Source organism: Chiloscyllium punctatum, chromosome 20, assembly GCF_047496795.1.
Source record: "Chiloscyllium punctatum isolate Juve2018m chromosome 20, sChiPun1.3, whole genome shotgun sequence".
Lineage (NCBI taxonomy): Eukaryota > Metazoa > Chordata > Chondrichthyes > Orectolobiformes > Hemiscylliidae > Chiloscyllium > Chiloscyllium punctatum.
In genome coordinates, this window is record NC_092758.1 from 40,896,614 (window position 1) to 40,917,747 (window position 21,134).

At 39.9% G+C, this 21,134-nt stretch overlaps 1 protein-coding gene across 12 annotated transcripts in view; it reads right to left on the reverse strand.

The window, feature by feature from the left end:
- Positions 1-13,595, reverse strand: part of LOC140492064 (kelch-like protein 3) — a 119,385-nt gene extending 105,790 nt beyond the window's left edge. For 3 of the 12 annotated variants that reach the window (XM_072590742.1, XM_072590734.1, XM_072590731.1), the window contains exon 1: positions 13,368-13,593. In XM_072590742.1, coding sequence (XP_072446843.1) covers positions 13,368-13,438 — 71 coding nt within the window. In that variant the 5' untranslated portion in view covers positions 13,439-13,593. The other 9 variants (XM_072590740.1, XM_072590732.1, XM_072590739.1 and 6 more) reach the window with 6 other exon arrangements.
- Between the last annotated feature and the right edge of the window lie 7,539 nt (positions 13,596-21,134).

Here is a 21,134-nt window from a genome sequence, read left to right on the forward strand (position 1 = left end):
GAAATTTAGCATGACGGCGAAAACCCTTACCAACTTTATAGGTGCGCCATCAAGAGCAACTGTACCATTCAAGATCAGAGATGGTTACAGAGAGTGGTGAACTCGGCCCAGACAATCACAAAGGCCAACCTCCCATCTATAGAATCCATCTACCAGGCCCACAGTCAAGGAAAGGTCGCCAGCATTCTCAAAGATCCACCCCACCCTGGGAATGTTTTTCTATAACTTCTACCATCGGGGAGAAGGTATAGAAGCCTGAACACATGCAACAGCCAGTTTCGAAAGTTTCAACCCTACTGTTGTTAGAATACTGAAAGGACTCAAATTCTTAACATGCGCCTGTACTTGTGTGTTTGTTTTGCTGCTGTTTACCTAATATATTATACACTATCTATGCTATTTAACTATGTGATCTGCTGTATTGCTCGGAAGACAAAGCTTTTCACTTTGCCTTGGTACACGTGACAATAAATTCAATACAATTCAATTAGCATACTGAAAGATGGAGCAGATTCGATGGGCAGATTCACCTTCTTCTGTTCCTGTGCTTTATGGTCTACCACACTCTCATCCACAACTATCCATTTATGATAAGATTTAACTGCACACAATTCAACCAGCAAAATTGCATGCAGGGATTGCGGGGGGTGTTAAATTGGTGTTCATTCAGTCATTATTGTACTGAATGGCAGGGCTGGCTCAATATACTGAACAGCCTATACTTGTTCGGATATTCCTAAATTCCTAACCCCCAATCAACCACAACCCAACCACTCTATCTAACCCTACTGAATTTCCATGCTAAATTAACTACTCACCTCACCTGCCCTAATCTCACCCATTCATCAGCTTTCAGATCAGACCTTAAAACTTACCACACGGAAGCTAGTATGATAAAATGTGGGCATGCTCGGTCTTGTCCTAACTCCAATTTATGTCATTGTGGACACTGTGGTTTGCATCGGTTTGTCAGCAGGGATCAGAATCATTAAAAAAAACACATACCAGCATCAGGTTGGGGAAATCTTGAACGCAGTATGAATCTGACCATCACTGCTGCTACTGGAGAGATCTGGCCACTTTGTTTAGTTAATCAAAGCAGTCAGGTTTCAACCGGATTATTTCTACAGAAACTAAAGAATACATAGGTCCATATTTGGAACACATATTTAGTAAGTTAATTGTGAGCTCATTATTCGTCTATGTTTTCATTTACTTCAGTCTAACTGAACTGTTAACTTCTTTATAGACTCAACAATTAAAGTACAATATTGTGAATGGTTACTGCATCATAAAATTCAAATAATACAACTAAAGTGGTTACTTGGCACATCGGGTTTGTACTGGCTCTTTCAAAGAATAATCCAGATGCCCTCATCTCCTACCTCTTTCTCCATGGCCCTGCAATTTTTTTTCACTTTATCAAGTATTTATCCAATTCTCTTTTAAAAGCTACTATCACGACAGCTTCAAAAGTAAATTGGAAGAGTTTTGAACATATTTAAAATGCAGCAATAGGACAGAAGCAATGAAGTAGGATTGACTAATTACACTCAAAAGGTTTGGCGTAATCTTGCTGTACTCTGGAGTATTATTTGATTCTACTACTCAGTACACAACAACAGTTTTGGATTAACTGCAGTCATGAGAGGAAGAACAATACTCTTCAATTTCTCTAAACAAAGTTAAGGGAAGGCAATGACCTTGTGGTATTATTACTAGACAATTAATCCAGATAGCCAGGTAATGTTCTGGAGCCCCAGGCTTAAATTTATAGCAGCTGATGGAATTTGAATTCAATAAGAATCTAGAGTTAAGAGCCTACCAATGACCATGTTGATTAGCAGGGAAAAAAAACATGGTTCACCTGCTTCCTTCAAGTAAGAAACTCAGCATTACCTGGTTTGGCCTACATGTGACTCCAGACTCATAGCAGTGGGCTGATTCTTATCTACCCTTCAAGCAATTACAAATGGGCAATAAATACTAACACCACCCCGTCCCATAAATGATTTTTTTTAAAAGAACAAAGCTCTGAAATGGACTAATGTTAATTCAGCTATAAATGCAGACCATAACCAATATCAATTACCAATGTTCAAATATTCAAAATCCAAAAACTCAATGATCATTAATATGATACATACAGTCCAATCACCCAACAAGTGTTTGGAGATTCTTCCCAATCTACTTCATTTAACTCAATCAACACAGATTTTTACCCTTTCCTTCTTTTGTGTCAATGCTCACACTGTCATCACTTGGGATTTTTCCTGAATTTCCCAATGGATTTATTGATCACTACCTAGCTCCAATGGTCCCTCTCCACTACATACTTGTAGTTATATTGATCGATTCCAAAACTGAATTGATGGTTGGAGAAACATTGAATTAAGGTCAGAATAGAAATTTCACGATTTTCAATGCCAGCATTGAAGACTACGGATGAACGGGCACCACACAACAATCAACAGACAGGAAGGTTTCCTCCCAGTTGGGGAACACGTCAGTCGTCCAGGACATTCAGCCTCGGACCTTCAGGTGACCATCCTCTAAGGTGGACTTCGGGACAGGCAGCAGAGGAAAGTGGCCGAGCAGAGGCTGAGAGCTAAGTTCGGTACCCATAGGGAGGACCTCAACCAGGACCTTGGGTTCATGTCACATTACAGGTGATCACCATTGCACTACACACACCTACACACACACACACACAGACACACACTCCCACAGACTTAAGACACTCTGCACTCACCCCACACACACACACACACACACACACACACACACACACACACACACAGACAAAGACCCACATGCACACATACTTTGTGGGGTGAATTTGTACTTGCAGAGTTACATTGTACTTTGCTCAAACACTGCATGAATTTATGTAAAACTCCGTTTTCTCACTTTTTAGATTAGAATCAATCTAAACATCAGGTCATAGACAGTGAACACAGGGGCCTAACATCCTGATGAAGGGCTTTTGCCCGAAACGTCGATTTTGAAGCTCCTTGGATGCTGCCTGAACTGCCGTGCTCTTCCAGCACCACTAATCCAGAATCTGGTTTCCAGCATCTGCAGTCATTGTTTTTACCTTCAACATATAGTCTAGCTATCACCATTGTTAACAGCTAACCTGAGAATGCAACTTTAAAAAAAAAGGTTTTGTGATTTACACATGAAAGAAGTGAAACTATCACTATACTCTAACAGATGAAAGGCTTAACAGACAATCAATTTTTCAATGTATAATTTCAGTTACATTACACTGCAAATTTTTGCTATAAATTCTGTGTTACGATTGAGCCTCATCGAAAGCTAGTGTGCTTCCAATTAAACCTGTTGGACTATAAACCTGGTGTTGTGTGATTTTTAACTTTGTACACCCCAGTCCAACACCAGCAAAACCAAATCGTGTTGAAGACTGCATTTAGCGACAACTCTGGATGATGAGATACAACACATATGCAAATTTGCCAAAAGCACAAAGTGAGGCAGCACCATATGCAAGTAATTTCATGCTTCCACTATTAACAGTAATATAAATAGGTAATCAGGTTATCAAAAAGGCTAATGAAATGCTAAATAGCTGGAATACAAAGGTGGTAGATATTACATCTCATCTACAGAAAGCCCTAGTTTGATCGCACGTGGTGTACTGTTAGCAGTTCTGAATTGATAGACAAATAGAAATAAATGGGCATGATTTGATGGCCATCACAGAGCCTTGGTTGTAAGGTGATCGAGAATGGGAACTAAGGGGTATTTGATATTTCAAAAGGATAGGAAGAAAGAAAAATGAGGTGGGATAGCTCAATTAATTAGAGATGAGATCAAAACAATCATGAGAAATTATCTTAGCTTGGAAGATATAATTGTCAAATCAAAGTACAAACAGGAAATGTTGGAACTATCCAACATATCTGGCAGCTTCAAGGTGGAGAACCCGCTTATGTGGTGAAAATATCAAAAAGCAAAGTCACTGAGGGAATTACTTCATAAACCCTTTAACAATAGACAAAGGGTACACTGCTAGGAGTGTGCATTGAGAAATAATTAGCAAACTTACAATAAAGATACTGAAATAATCATGTGAGTGAATGAATGCATGATTAATTTATTGTCACATATTTTGAAAATATAATGAAAAGTGTTTTGTCACCATAATACGACACCATTTTGCGATGTAATTAGGATAAAAAGAAATTATCTAAATAAAAGGAGTGAATCATCTGTTCAAATTGGTGTCTCAAGCACAGCTTCAGAGCTTCTGCAAGGTATTCTGCATCTTAAAGAGTCCCAATCAGGGAACAGGAACGATGACACCAATACCCCCCATCTGCCGCCAACAGTCTTAGCACAAGGTACCGCCGCTATCGGTAGTCCCAGCCCATACTGTCGATGCTGCAACCAGCCACGGTCCTGCTAACACTGCTCCAGCCTCGAAGATGAAGAAAGGAAGAAACAAAGACGATACATACATAGAGCAAATTATGCTGCCAGCCTGGAGCCCAAACGCTACCTACCATGCCAGTGCTATTTGAAAAAAAACACAGGGGTCATGTGATTTCAATCTTCATCAGTAGTGGATAAGTTGTTGGAGGTGATTTTGAAAGATAGGATTTACATGCACTTGAAGAGGCAGCGACTGATTAGAGATAGTCAGCATGGCTTTTGTGCAAGGAAACCTGTGTCTCACCAACTTGATTTAGTTTTTTGAGAAAGTAACCAAAAAAATTTAGGACAGAGTGGTAGACATTAGTGAAGCCTTTGACAAGGTTCCACATGGTAGCCTAATTTTGTAAAGTTAAATCACATGGGACTCAGGGTGAGCTTGCCAGTTGAATACAAAATTGGCTTGATGGTGCAAGACATAGGGTGGTGGTAGAGGGTAGTTTTTCGGAATGGAGGCTTGTGACCAGCGGTGTTCCACAGGGATCAGTTCTGGGTCCACGTTGTTTGTCATTTATACAAACGATTTGGATGAGAAAATAGGAGACATGGTTAGCAAGTTTCCAAATGACACCAAACTTGGTGGAAAAGTGGGCATTGAAGAAGATAATCCAAGATTACAAAGAGATCTTGATCAATTGGATCAATGGGCAAATGAGTGGCAGAAGGAGGTTACTTTGGATAAATGTGAGGTACTGCATTTTGGTAAAGAAAACAAGGTAGGATGTATACAATTAAGGGTAGGGACCAGGGTAGTGATGTAGAACAAAGAGATCTCAGGGTTCAAGTACATAATTCTTTGAAATTTGATTGACCAGTAGACAGGGTGATTAAGAAGGTGTTTAGCACTGTTCCTTTTATTGCTCAGACCTTTGAGGAGAAGAGTTTGGATGTACAAGACATTAGTAAGGCCTCTTCTGGAGTACCGTGTCCAGTTCTGGTAGCCTTGCCATAGGAAGATTTTTAAATTGGAGAGCGGTCAGTAAAGATTTACCAGGATGTTGCCAGGACTAGAGGGTTTGAGTTCTAAGTAGAGGCTGGGACTTCTTTACTGGCATGTAGGGAGTTGAGGGGTGACCTTATAGAGCCATGAGGAGTATAGATTAGGTTTAGAAAGAGCAAAGGCCTTTTCCTTAGGGTGGGGGAGTTCAAAACGAGGGAGCATATTTAAGTTGAGGTGAGAGGAGAAAGTTTTAAAAAGCACAAGAAGGGCAACTTTTATTTTTCCACAAAGAGTGGTTTGTGTGTGCAATGAACTGGTACAGTTAGAATATTTAAAAGAGATTAACGGCCCTATTTTCTCTCTGCTTACTTTGTCCTTAAGGTATGTGTAGAGTCTCTTTGCATTCTCCTTAACCCTATTTGCCAAAGCTATCTCATGTCCCTTTTTTGTCCTCTTGATATCCCTCCTGAGTTTACTCCTACTGCCCTTGTACTCCTCTAGGAATTCACTTGATCGCAGCTGTCCATATCTGACATATGCCTCTTTCTTTTATTTTACAAAGTGAATCAGGTATTGCGTTCAGACTACCCTAGCACCTTTGACTCCCAAAGACTCCACTTGTTACATGACATTTTTAAAGAAAGCAATAAGTTTGCATCGAACGCTCTATTTTAAAAAGTGAACATAGCAGGGAGTGGAAGGTCGACATAAAAGGAGGGGTAGCAGAGCAGTGAATGGAGGCTGGACATAAAAGGCGAGGATAAGAAGCCAGAAATAAAGGGACAAGAGCAAAACAGCAGAAGGGTTCTGGGGAATGGATAGAAATTTAACAGACACAGAGCGTAACTTTCAATTCTCCTAGTACCAGAGGTCTGGAGAATTGCAGATGATAGATTCCTGTTCAAATATAGGTACAAGCACAAGTCCAGCAATTACAAACTAATCAGTTTATGCTCAGTTGTAGGAAGCTTTTAGAAACATTTATTCAGGACAAAATTGAACACTACTTGGACAAAAGCAGATTACGTTAAGGAAATCCAGCATAATCTGTTAAAAGCAAAGAGTATTTAACTAATTTGAATTTTCTGACAAGGTTACAGAGTCAACGAGGGCAATCTTGAAGACATGGTATACATGGATCTCAAATTTGTATTGATAACAGGCTTGTGAGCAACATTAGAGGGGAAAAAAGGGGCAATAGCAACATAGATAAGACCTTGACAGTCAAGAAGTAGTAGTTAATGGTTGCCTTTTGGACTGGAGAAGTTTCATAGTCATTTTAGATCTTCTCGATTTATGAACTTGATTGTGCAGTATAGGAGACGATTTCAAAATCTACAGATGCCAAATCTTGGAATTATTTTGACTGAGAGGAGAGTAGTGTTAAACTGCAAAAATATAGATGGGTTGACAAAGCAGTAGGTGGGTACATGAAATTTAATGCAGAAAGTTTTGTAGGAAAACAGGAAGCAGATAAAAACAGCATAAAGGTGCACAATTCTAAAAGAGGTACAGGAGCAAAAGGATGCAAATCATTTGTGCACAAAATCACTGAAGATGGCAGGATAAGTCAAGAGCATGTTTAACAAAGCACAAGTACAAAAACAAGGAAGGTATGATAAAACTACTAAAAACTGGTTCAGTGTCATCCTGAGCATATAGTGTTCAGGGCACTACACTTTGGAAAGAATGAGTAAACACCAGAGGTGGTGCAGAAAAAAAATCATGAAATCAATTCCAGGAAGGGGAGTCTTCAGTTATATAGATTATTAGAAAAACTGAGACTGTTGTCCATGAGAGGTTTGAGAGGAGATTTGATGTAGGGGTTTGCAGAAAAGCAGATAAGAAGAAATGGTTCCTATGGTGAAAAGATTAAGAACCAGAGACACAGATTTAAGGTGGTGATTAGCCAAACAAGCAATACCGACATGGGAATAAAGCATTTTTTTAAGCCAGTGAATGATCTGGAATGTAATGTCTGAGTGTGGTAGAGGCAGATTCAATCATGGTTTCAAAACATAATTGTATGATTATGTGAAAAAAGGCAGACTTGCTGCTCTGCAGGGAAAGTGCTAAACTGCAGAACTAGTTGAACTTGTGTGTACCAACTGCTTATATGATGGGCTGAATGGCTTCGAGCTGTACTGTAACATTTGATAATTCTATTGAGTATTCAGATTAGTGTGAACAGCAAAAATACCATAATTTTGTTACTGGCTCAGCTGTCCCCCAATCAGAATACTTCAACTTGTCACCCATCTTAAATCTACATTCTCTGGTTACTGATCCTTCTGCCAATGCAAACCAGTTCACTTAATTATTGTCAAAAACATTCAGGATTTTCAGCATCTTTAGTAAATCCTCTTTGTTGTAAAGAGAAGAACCCCAGTTTCAAACAGTTGTTTGGTACTGCAGATCTGGAGTACGGCTGGGGCAAAAAAAAAGTCATTTTGTCAAGCTTTTCAGCTTGCACTCATCAGGATAATTCACAAGGAGGTATCAAAGGGAAGGAAAAAACATCATGAATATAGTGAAAGAGGAGACTTGAAGTTTGAGCAAGATGAACACTGACACTAATGTTGTCCTGCAGGTGAGCTGGAACTGCAAATGCCAACTTTTAAAGGAAACATTAATGAGTTACTACTACTACCTCGCAGATCTAGGAGTCCAGACTTGGGTGACTGTTTGTGTAGAGTTTGCATGTTCTCCCCATGTCTGTGTAGGTTTCAGCTGGGTACTCCATTTACCTCCCACAGTCCAATGATGTGCAGGTTAGGTGGATTGACCATGTTAAATTGTCTCATAGTGTCTAGGGATGTGCAGTCTAGATGGCAAAATAAGATGTGGGGGGTCTGGGTGGAATGCTTTTTAAGAGGGATGGTGCAGACTTGATGGGCCAAATGGCTTCTATCTGCATTATTGGGATTATACGATTCTGTTAAAAAGAAGTTCTTCTGGCCTTAAACGTGAATCTAAAAGATTTAATGCTATTATTTAAAAGAGCAGAAGAGTTCTCCTTTATGTCCTGGTCAATATTTATCCTTTTATCACATGATCAAAACAGTGCATTTGATCATTATCATGCTACTGTTGGTTGGAACTTTCTGTGTAAACATTAGTTGCCATGCTTTCTCTCTTATAAACAGTAAAAACACTTCAAAAAATATTCAATCAGCTGTAAAATGTTTTGGACATCTACCAGTGAATGCTGCTCATGAACACAAATCCTTTGCTCTATAAACAGATTTTACACACTCAATTAGACAGTCCTAATAAAATTCTATTTCTTTTCGTTATAGGCATATTCATTGTTCACAATTGGCTTTGAGAAGGCGGTGAGGAGATGGAAAAAGCACAGCAAGTCAAGCAGCATCAGAGTAGCAGGGGAGTCGACATTTCAGGTTGGGACCTTTCATCAGGTCCTGATGAAAAGTCCCAACCAGAAACACTGACTCTCCTGCTCCTCTGATGCTGTTTGACCTGCTGTGCTTTTTCTAGCTCCACACTTTATCGACTCTGACTCTGCAGTCCTCACTAACTCCAACTTGAGAAGGTGGTAGTGAACTGTGTTAAACTCCTGCAGTACATCCACAGTAGGTCCAACTAAAGTGCTGTTCAGAAGGGAGGTCCAGGATTTTAACTCGCAACAGTGAAAGAAGTCTTACATTGCCCAGCCAGGATAGTATGCAGCTTGGAGGGGAATTTGAAGGTTAACGTATTTTCAGGCATTCACTGCTCTTTTCCAAAAAGCTAGTAGCAGTCATGTATTTAGAAAATACTTTCGAAGGTTCCTTAGTTACTTTCTGAACTGCATCTCCTAAATGGTACACAATGCAGCCACTCTGCACTACCAATGAAGGGAGTAAATGTTTAAAGTGATTAATGTGGTACTCTTAAATCAGCTTGCTTTGGCCTGGCTGGTTTAAGATTTTCCCAGTGCTATTGAAACCGCACACACCCATGCAAGTGAGGAGTGTTTTATCAATCCTGTCTTTGCCTTGTAGATCGTGCAACAGTAAGGGATGAAAGTAGTGAATTACTCTCTGCAGAATTCTTAGCCACTGACTGGCTCTTGTAGTCACAATATTTCTGTGATTTGTCCAATTAAGTTTCGGGTAAATGTTGACAATGGCGGATTCATCATCAGGAGCTGGTTAGATTCTTTCTTTTACTGGAGATCTCTTGCATCTATGTGATACAAACATTTTTTGCGCAGTTATCACCTAAACCTGAATATTGTCTAAGTATTGCTGTACCAGTCACAGATTCTACATTATTGGGTAGACACTAGTGCTGTAGATTTACTGGAATATTTGGCTAAGAATGAATTTAGAGTAATTAAGATTCGCTCTAGATTTGATTTCGTAATCAGTTAAAGTATATATTATCTCTCAAACTCTTCTTGTACTCGGTCATAATTCATTGATTGTAAAAATTGTAAGCAAATTATCTGCAGTTCCACTCAGAGACATTAGGAAAAAATTTAATCCTTAGTAAGTCTGATTTTACATTATAACAATATTTTTCATGTGATTTGGCTGTTATAACCCTTTGGCAATGCTTGTAATTGCACAGTGAAAAGATAAAATGAAGCACAAGGACTTAAAAAATCAGAATCAATTTGTGTCTTCTACTGACTAATAAGAACCCAGTTGAAGGAAGACTTGATACACTGCCTTAGATCACTGCATTAGGAACAGGAACATAAATACCTGGGTTCTCATTTCTGATTACTGTCCATTGGTCCTGTGTGACAGCATAAGAGTGCCTGTAGATGCTAGGTGCTGACAAGATGATAGGGTTGTGTTAGAGGTATAAAAACAGTTTTACTTAATACTTAGGTTTATAAAATAAAGAATGACTATTTGGGTAGGTTACTTAAAAGTTTCCTAGTCTAGGAACCATAAACAGCAATAATAAAACAGTCAAATTTTCTTCCCGTGAAAATGAATCAATAAAATTGGTTTATACCATTGTAAACACTCAATAAGGCAGCACCATACACAACACTAATGAGCGAGACTGTAAGCGACATTAAGGAACAAACTGCTTGGAGTCATAGAGATGTACAGCACGGAAACAGACCCTTCAGTCCAAATCGTCCATGCCAACCAGATATCGCAACCCAATGTAGACCCACCTGCCAGCACCTGGCCAACATCCCTCCAAACCTTTCCTATTCATATACCCATCCAGATGCCTTTTAAATATTGCAATTGTACTAGTCTCCACCATTTCCTCTGGCAGCTCATTCCATACACGCACAACCCTCTGCGTGAAAAAGATGCCCCGTAGCTCTTTTTTATATCTTTCCCCTCTCACCCTAAACCTATGCCCTCTAGTTCTGGATTCCCCCACCCCAGGGAAAGACTTTGCCTATTTATCCGATCCGTGCCCCTTATGATTTTATAAACCTCAATAAGGTCACCCTTCAGCCTCCAACGCTCCAGGGAAATCAGCCCCAGCCTATTCAACTTCTCCTCATGATTCAAATCCTCCAACCTTGACAACATCCTTGTAAATTTTTTCTGAATCCTTTCAAGTTTCACAACATCTTTCCAATGGCTGAGACCTGACAGTCTCAGCAGGTCAAATGGCCTCCTTCTGCACTGTAACCACTCTATGATTCTACAAAAATGAATGGTCACATTAAAGGAACTCTTTAAAGGGTGTGTTAAAATTTAACTGCAAGATGTAGGCAGGTTAGTGAAGAAGGCATTGGCAGGCTTGTCTTCACTGGTCAGTGCATTGAATAAAGGAGTTGTGATGTCATGTTACAGCTGTACAGGACACTGATGAGGCCCGTTTGGAATATTGCTTTTGAATTCTGATCTCCCAGCTGTCAGAAAGTTGTGAAACTTGAAAAGGTTCAGAAAAGACACAAGGATATTGCCGGGATTGGAGAATCTGAGCTATAGGGAGAGGCTGATTTGGCTGGGGCCATTTCCCTGGAGCATCTGAGGCTGAAGGGAGAACCTTATTGAGGTTTATAAAATCATGAGGAATATAGATAGGGTAAATAGCCAAGTTTTTTTTCCTTCAGGGTAGAGGAATCCAAAACTAGAAGGTACAGGGTTAAGGTGAGAGGGGAATGATTTAAAAGGGACCTGAGGAACAACATTTTCACGCAGAGGGTGGTGCACGTATGGAATGAGCTGCCAGAGGTGGTGGTGGAGACGGGTATAATTACAACATTTAAAAGGTATCTAGATGGGTATCTGAATAAGAAGGATTCAGAGGAATATGGGCCAAATGCTAGCAAATGGGACTAGATCAGTTCAAGATATCGGGATAAGGTGGACTGAGGGGTCAATTTCTATGCTGTCTAACTCTATGTCATCGGTGTAGATTTATGTAGCAGTTTTAGGACTGTAAAACTTGCCATGATATTTCACACAAATGTTCTCGAACAAAACATCACTCAGCATGGGGGGCGGGGGGTGTGGCGGCGGGGGGCAGCAGCATGGTGGCTTAGTGGTTAGCCCTGATGTCTCACAGCACCAGGGACCCAGGTTTGATTCCATTCTCGGGCGACTGTTTGCGTGGAGTTTGCACATTCACCCCAAGTCTGCATGGGTTTGCTCCAGTTTCCTCCCCCAATCCAAAGATGTGCAGGCCAGGAGAATTGGCCATGCTAAATTGCCCAAAGTGATATGTGCATTAGTCAGGGGTAAATATAGGCTAGGAAATGGGTCTGGGTGGGTTACTCTTCGGAGGGTCAGTGCGGACTTGTTGGGTCAAAGGGCTTGTTTCCATACTGTACAGAATCTAATCTAATCTATACAGAGTTCTGAAGAAGGTTCACTGGACCCAAAATGTTGACTCTGCTTTCCGTCCGCAGATGCTGCCAGATCTGAGGTTCCCCAGCAACTTTTGTTTTAGTTATTAAGGTGTAACCTCTGCATCCCTCAGCATCTGTTTGCAGTGGTAAGTAAGCTAAATGCTTTTTAGGCAGTCAGGCTAACTTTCACGAAACATACACCTTTCTAGGCAATAATTACGAGGAAGACAATAGAAAGTTACAGCTTAACGTTGACTGCATCTCAAACACCATTCCACCACGTCAGTACATTTTTGGTTTGAAGTTTTCCAACTGAAACTATTACACCTACATGAATATTGAAATACGGAACGCCTTTAGTACTAGTCCTGCTTAATATATGATTTGTAATGGACAGTACTGGAATTGTCTGAACCTCAAATAATGACATTTGCTAGTTCATGGTAATGTTCCAGGTTTATGAAGCAGCTTCTCGAATTTTGCGCACACATGGATTACTTCGACAACTTAAGTTGCAGCAATACTAGGGAAATGGCATTTTAGAATTTGTTTTTAAAAATCCAGAGGTCGAAGCGCAATCATGATCAAGAAACCTCTCGGCATAGAATCAGAAACGGGAGGGACAAATTTGTCAGTTCAAACGGGCAACGGATGCATCTGCAGAACAGGATGCAATCAAGTGATTCCTCGAGTTAAGAAAAAAGTTGGGTTTACATACAAAGAGAGATCTCACACGAAGCAGATAAACTGCACGCGTATTTTTAAAGAGCGCGGTGACTGTCACGGATTTGAGAAAGGGTCGGAAAGCAGCCCACCCCTAGATCGGGGACAGGACGGAGATGGGGAGCAACTCGTTCAGACGGGGAGAGAGTGTCAGGGAGGTGGATGAAAGGGGAAATAGTGCCGGTTGCTCCCAACCTACCCTCCATCCTCCTCCATAGTGCGGAGTGTTGGTGCTCGATGGCCGCATTCCTTGGGCCCAGCTCCGAGGAGAGGAGTAGCCGGCCGGGGAGAGGGAGTTGGTCCGGCCCTGCTCGCGGAGCCCGGGCTGAGGGCCTTAGCGCGGCGCCATGGCAGCGGCTCGCGCTCTCTCAGGACCCTGCCCTTAGCTCCCCGCCGCAGCGCCTGACTCCACGGTGTTGCCCGGTTGCCTGGCAGCAGCAGCAGCGGCGGCGGCGGGAGACTCACCTGGCTCCTGGGCACCGTCCACCGCCGCTGCGAGATTCCGCAGCATTTCTCGCCGTGTTACAGGGATTCATACAGCTCGCTGTGCGGCGGGCAAAGGGGGAGGGGGGTGGCTGCGCTTTTTGCTTCACCCTCTTTTCGCCACCCGCAGCCCTAAACAAATCTGCCTCTCCAGAAGTTTAGCTTTCGAACGACTTGCTGCCGATTCTCAGTGGAAACTCACAAGTTGCAAGCAACGGGGTAAAGAGTGGCCAATGTGAGCAGACTGAGGTCAACAAACCAATCAAAGAAGTGCAACGTTCAACTAACAAGTAAATATTTGCTGATGTAAATTGAGTTGCTCTTGGCTAAGGAAGTAGGTACAGGGTGGCGTGTATTCAATCAATAAAATATAACTGCCTCTGGGAACAACTTCGGGACAGTTGACCTTTCGTGGGAATTCCTAAATTCCACCCCTTCCTCTCTACATTTTGTGGTATTTTGCGGTTCGGAAGAATGATCTCACGTATTCAATAATTTCCAGAGTTTTATTTTTCTCGAATACTCTGTTTTAAAGTGGTCGGTGAACTCTGTTTCTCTTTCCACAGATAGAGCCAGACCTGCTGATATTTGAAGCAATTTCTGTTTTTATTTCATGAGAATGTATTTGTTCATTTCCAATTTACTGCCGGTTCTTAAAAGTACAAAACTCCCTTATAACCAACAGCTATCCCTTTTTTTCCCCGTTCTCTCCATAACTGCCAGTCTGTGCCTTGAGGATTCAATATATACAATAACAGGAATTTTGGCTAAACTCCCAGGTGATGTTTGGGTGTGTTAAAGGGTCATTCGGAAGATTATACTGAGTAAAATTGGAAGATTACTGATTATAAAGAGCTATGCAGCTAAAATGTACAGGTGTTGCACATTATTTCTGGTAAAGGCAAATATCCAATATGCCTTCCTAACCACCATATTTCCTGAATGATTCCAAAGCTTATGTCCCAGGGCCCTAAGTGAGAAATCTTTCCAGATATTATTTTTGTGTGATGATTACTTGTGTGTGCCTCAAACTTTTTTTTCAGTACATGTTTAAACCTAATCTGGTGCTCTGGAGTTAATTGAACAGAAAAAAAAACACCTTTAGTTGCTCTATCAGGTTCCGTTTAATTCTTTTCAAACTAAAGATTCGAGATGTTTTAACCTTCTCTTGCAATATTCTGGAACAGGTCAGCTCCGCTTCTTGCAGTGCTTTCCTTGTGTCTCAGCGATCAAAAGGTGAATCTGGCCAGAAGTGAGTTTCACATTAAAAGAACTGCAGCTGCTGGAGATCTGGAACAAAATCTGAAATTGCTCTGGCAGCATTTGTGGGGGAAAAGCAGAGTTAATGTTTCAAGTCCAGTGACTCTTCACCAGAACTTGTGCCAGTTTCAGGTTCAAAAGCAGAAATTGCTGCAAAAACACGAGAGATCTGGCAGCATCTGTGCAGAAAAGGCAGAGTTAACGTTTCGGGTGCAGTGATCCTTCTTCAGAACTGGTTGATGGCCTCAAATTTCGGTGACTGATTAATGCCTCAGCATTGTTTACAATTTTGATTACTGGTGTATCATAAATAGATTCCTGTATTAGCTGACGTCACCATGAAGTCCTGCCTTCTCAACCTCTCCCCTTGCCTGAAACCTGGTGCTCCTCAGTTTCATCTCACCACAGTTGTCTCTTTCTAATGACAGACCTCTGGGACTATGGCAGCTTTTCCTTTTATCTTACATGAATAGATATTATCATTCAGAAACATACTTTAACCACTTACCTAAGTATTTTGACAACATTGATTAAGAATGTTCCCAGTATTTTCTGCTGACTTGTAATATTTTTCACTTACCTGTACTAAATCTCATTTGCACTTTTTGTCTTGATCCTTTGGTAATGTGTTGATTAATTGGATTATTGTTATAGAATCATACAACACATAAGATTACTATTTGACCCACTGTGCCTGAGCTGGCTCTTTGGTAGAGTCATCCAAATAGTTATTTTTCTCAGTAATTTTTTTCTCTAGTATTTATCCAATCCTCTTTTGTGAGGATTGTATTCAGAGCTGAAAATGTGTTGCTGGAAAAGCGCAGGTCAGGCAGCATCCAAGGAACAGGAGAATCGACATTTCGGGCATAGGCCCTTCTTCAGGAATGAGAAAAATGTGTCCAGCAGGCTAAGATAAAAGGTAGGGAGGAGGGACTTGGGGGAGGGGTGTTGGAAATGCGATAGGTGTAAGGAGGTCAAGGTGAGGGTGATAGGCTGGAGTGGGGTGGGGGCGGAGAGGTCAGGAAGAAGATTGCAAGGTAGGAAGGCAGTGCTGAGTTAGAGGGATTTGACTGAGACAAGGTGGGGGGAGGGGAAATGAGGAAACTGGAGAAATCTAGGTGGAAGATGAGGCGCTCTTCCTCCAACTGTTGTGTTGCTATGGTCTGGCGATGGAGGAGTCCAAGGACCTGTATGTCCTTGGTGGAGTGGGAGGGGGAGTTGAAGTGTTGAGCTACGGGGTGGTTGGGTTGGGTTGGTCTGGGTGTCCCAGAGGTGTTCTCTGAAATATTCCGCAAGTAGGCGGCCTGTCTCCCCAATATAGAGGAGGCCACATCGGGTGCAGCAGATGCAATAGATGATGTGTGTGGAGGTTTGTATTCAACCTGTTTCCACCATCCATTCAGGTAGTGCCTTTCTAATCAAAAATAATCTCTCTTCAGATCAAATTATTTTATCAATCCTCTGAAACCTATGTCCTTTGATCATCATCCATTTTGCCATCGAAAATTTTCTCCTCATTGAACCATTCATGGTCTTGATCATCACTACCAAGTTAAGATTCTCTGCTCAAAGACAGCAGCCTGTGAATTTAATTAACTTACATTTTAATTTTAAAAAGAATCATATGCCTGTTTTTGATCATTATCCAGTCTTGCTTTATAAAAAAATATATGTAGGCATAAGGGGAAATAAGATCACAATTAGCTAACAATCAAAATTCATTGATTCACCTCATTCATAAATAACAGTTTAGATACAAAAACAGTAGCCACAGAAGCATAGCCACCATGATCAGAGTTACACTGGAAGTAAATGGGACAGGGTTTCAAGCAACCCTTTTTTTTCCCAGGCCTAGCATCAGCATTATTTACACAAAGAGGTTTTCTATGCATCGGACCCCTTGTTGTCCTCAAGAGTTTCTCAGTAGCGCTTTGCTGATCCATGCAGGAAGGGGGAATGTGTTTGCACTAAAGAATGACAAAACAAATTGAAAAAAATGTTGCATTCACAATGTGACATTTTCAATGTTTGTGATACACTTCTACCAGAATCCATATGTCATCTCTAAAATTCAGACATTTGTGTGACGAGATTAAATTGCATATTGAGTTTTCAGAATTTCATTGCAGACTTAATTTTTTTTACAAACTGTTTTCATTTGGACTCCAGTATCGCTGGCAAGATCAGCATTTATTACCCCTCTGTATTTGCCCTGGAGAAAGTGATGATGAGCATTTGAATCTTTGCAGTCCAGGTGATCATTTGCAGTGGTATGTTAGGGAAATAAAGGAGTACGACACAACAATGAAGAAGACATTAAAACACATAATATTAAGCAGCTTGGACTGAAAGTTGGTGAATGTACTGAAAAAGGAAATAATGGTTAATGGATTTTTTTGGATTAGAGTCAGTTTCCTATTAGTTTTTACATCTAGATGATCTGGAATTAGGTGTCAGGGCATAGTTTCAATTTTTTCCACCAGTACAGAAAAAATGCATTGTAAACCAAAGTGCCTTCAAAGGTACATGGACAAGTTAGCAGGTTGCTAAACAGACTTGACGCATCTTATTGCTGAGAATGTAAGTGGTATGCAAGGAGTAGCAGTATATACTAAAATGATTGGGGAGTACAGATTGGTTCAAGAATATGCATTTTTCAAAAATTAAAAGCACGCAGGATAGTAGGTTTGTAAATGAAGATTATAGATTATTCAACAATGATGCAACACTAAACCCACAAAACTCATAACTATGGCCAAAGAAATCACACACACCCCACCCCCTCTCCAGGTTACATCTTCTCATACCTGCCTTATCATATTACTTGGCTTAAGTAAGATCCTCAAATTTGGTTTCTCCTAGTATTTCTTTAGCACATTATTTTTGTTTCAATACCTAAAAACTTTTGCTGTCTAAGCCTCTTATTTTAAAATCATTGTCTACTCACCTCCAAGTTATTACTGACATGAATGAAAATGTCCCTGACCCTTGGCTTCATATGGAAGTGGCAATCACATAAAATTTTACAATATAGACACAAGGTGTGTGGCCCATCACTCTTATTTTGAGATTTAAAATCCAAACAAACTTTTCCCTCACCTATACTTAATTTGATCCCATCATTACCCTCTATTCTTTTCACCATCATGTTCATATCTAGCTCCTCTTCAATGCATCTATTTGCCTCATCCATTGTACCCAACAGGAAATTGCACATTATCTGAATTATGAAGTTTCTTGTATTTTCCACAAAGTTAAACCCCTTAGAATAAAAGTGGTAACAATAAGGATGCAAAGTTGGTTCAGTGACAGAAAAGAGAATGTTGGTAAATAATTGTTTCTCGGACTGGGTCAGTATTTGGACTACATGATCTATATTAATTATCTTGACTTAAGTGTGGTGCAGGTCACAATTTCAAAAGTTGCAAATGACCTAAATGTCATAGAGAGCGAAATGATCCCACAAAGGCAATAAAATTTAATGCAAGGGAATGCGAAAAATAGCAAGTTTGGTGGCAGAATGAGAAAAGGCAAATAAAATATAAAATCCTAAAGGGAGTGCAAAATCATAAACACTGGGGTTATGGGTGTACAAATCATTTAAGGTGACAAAGATTCAGGAAGTAGTTAATAAGACATACAGGATCCTGAGATTTAAAGGTACAGGTATACAGTACAAAAGCAAGGAAGTTATGGTGAACCTTTATAGAAAACTGGTTCAAGCTTAACTTAAGTAGGATTCAGTTCTGGCCAGGACATCATGAAAGATCTGAAGGCATTGAAAAGATGCAGAAAACAATTATGAGAAGGTCTTGAGAATGAGAGATTTTAGTTACGAGGATTGATTGTAGAAGCCAGAATGCTTCACTTTAGATAAAAGTAAAATATTTTGGATGCTGGACATTTGAGACAAACACAAAAAATGCTGGAAAAATTCAGCAGATCTGTTAGCATTTGTGGAGAAAGAAACAACATTAACCTTGAGTCCAGAATGACCTCTTCAGACTGAAAAAGAGCTGGAAAATGAAACAAAAACAGATATTGCTGGAAAAGCTCAGCAGTTCTGGCAGCATCTTTGCAGAGAAATTAGAGTTAACATTTTGGGTCAAATGACCCTTCCTCAGAACTTCCTCAATTCCAATAATCATACATGGTTGTCTCTGAAGTCTTGGAAATACAGCTTACTCGGAAAATTAATTAGAGAATTTCTTGCAATCACTGTCGCAGAAGAGTGAATAAACTTCACCCTGAATTCCACAAGAAAGGTTTCTTTTCAGAAATAAGAGAACAGCTAGGCAGCACTTCCTAGTAGACTAATTATTTCCCATCTATTTCCAGATACCACTGTACTTCCAAGTAGAGTGGGACACGATGTCAAGCATTTTTTTCCAGGCCTAGCATCATGGTCCAGCAGGTCTACAGCAAAGCAAGCAGTTCTCACCATCATGCAATTTTTAGGAGGTGTCATTAAAAAAAATACAATGTCAACAGTGATCTTTTAAAAACATATTTTAAATAAATCATTCAAGGTATTTCCACAAAACTTAAAATACTTTTCTACAATCATTAAAAATTCTAGTCTTCCATGAAATATTGACCCAGATTTTCTAACACCACACAGTTGTTATTCCAGCTAAGAATTGCACTTGTAGAATTCCCATTGTTGTGGATGGCAAAGGAGTTGCCTGGGAAATATAATTCAATTAATAGGCATTATTCATAATGATTTTAGTTGGGCAGCAAAAAAAAACAAATTCATTTCAAAATTTCACTATTTGTACATATTAAACTTCTAGATAAAGGATAGTACAAATAAAATGTTTTAAAGATAATGTCACACACAAGATATTTCCAGGAAAGATCTATAGATTCAATCCAATTGAGCAGAAATGTACATCAACACTCGTACAGAACATGAAAGGTACCCATAGGTTAGCATATAATATGGTTTTCTCAATGAAATGATAGTTTGCTAGTTGACTTAACACTGAAAATGTCAGCACATTATACAGTTGCTCTCTCTAAACTGAATTTGCTGTGCATCTGAAGAAATTACAATTTCCTTGAACACAGTTTAAAAAGCATCAGTTAAATCATAACTGGTCTACAGTAACTAATTTACTTACAAAAGATTGCGGACACCACAAGAAAAGATTCACAATAGAATAACAAAATGGTGGTGGCATTAAGACAGTGGCATAAAGTGTTAAATGCAAGCGACAAAAAGGCTAAAATGGAGGGAAGACGACACATTTGAAGTTACGAAAGAAATCAGCAGCAGGATCATGTCAAAATTCTGCAAACCAGAAAGTTTACTACTATCAAGTACAGGTATTACAGTACATTGTTAGCTTATGGAATAGACTGCCACCTAGTGCAAAGTTGAAAATTATACAACACCAGGTTATAGTCCAACAGGTTTATTTGGAAGTACGAGCTTTCGGAGTACTGCTCCTTCATCAGGTAACTAGTGGGTCAGGATCATAAGACACAGGAGTGTCACACAACTGATACAATATATTGAACACACCTAGATTGTTGTTAAGTCTAGTGCAAAGACGGTGCACTCAACTGTAGTTACTTTTAATCAACCTATTTAGACATGTTATGACACAAATCTGGAGTACTTGGGTCTAATAACCCAGAGAGAGGAACACTACAGATGCACCACAAGAATCCATGTACTCAATTGTATGGTAAACAAATTGATTTCTGCTCCTACAGGTAGGTACACAGCAATAAACAAGACAAAATTTATCTACTCACATTACAAGTTCAGAACTAAACAAATTGGTCAATTGAACTATCCTTATGCAGTACACATATTGCATATTGTCACTTTATTTATAGGAGAAATCAACAACCAATGCCTAAAACACTCAATGTACCATTGTTTCTCCTGTTGCTAGCGTTGTAGAACTTTCAAATTATATTTACATAGATTTGAAAGCTTAATGGGTATTGTATGACTGGATAATGATTTACAGTGGGTTTCTGCAAGGCTCAATATTAGGTCCCATGCTATTAAAGGTATACACCAATAAATTGAAGGCAATGCATTGCCTTGGTGGCTAAATTTACAGATACTCAAAAGATAGGTAGGAAAGTATGTTATGACGATGATATAAGAAGAACACAGAACAATAGATAAAGTGAGCAAAACTCTGGCAGATGAAATATATGGGAAAATATGGAATTGTTCACTTTGACAGGAAGAATTTTAAAAAACATTATTTAAATGGAGAAATGCAAAATTCTGTGGTGCAGTCATGGGTGTTCTAGCTATGAGTCACAAAAGATTTATATGCATGTACAGCACATGAACAGAAAAACTAATGGGATGCTAGCCTTTGCGATGAGGGGAATGGAACATGAAAGAAGGATGTTATGCTTCAGTCAGACAGGAGTATCACCGAGACCACACTTTGAAAACTATGACAGTTTTGGTCTTATTTAAGGAAACGTGTAAATGCATTGGAGGAAGTTCAG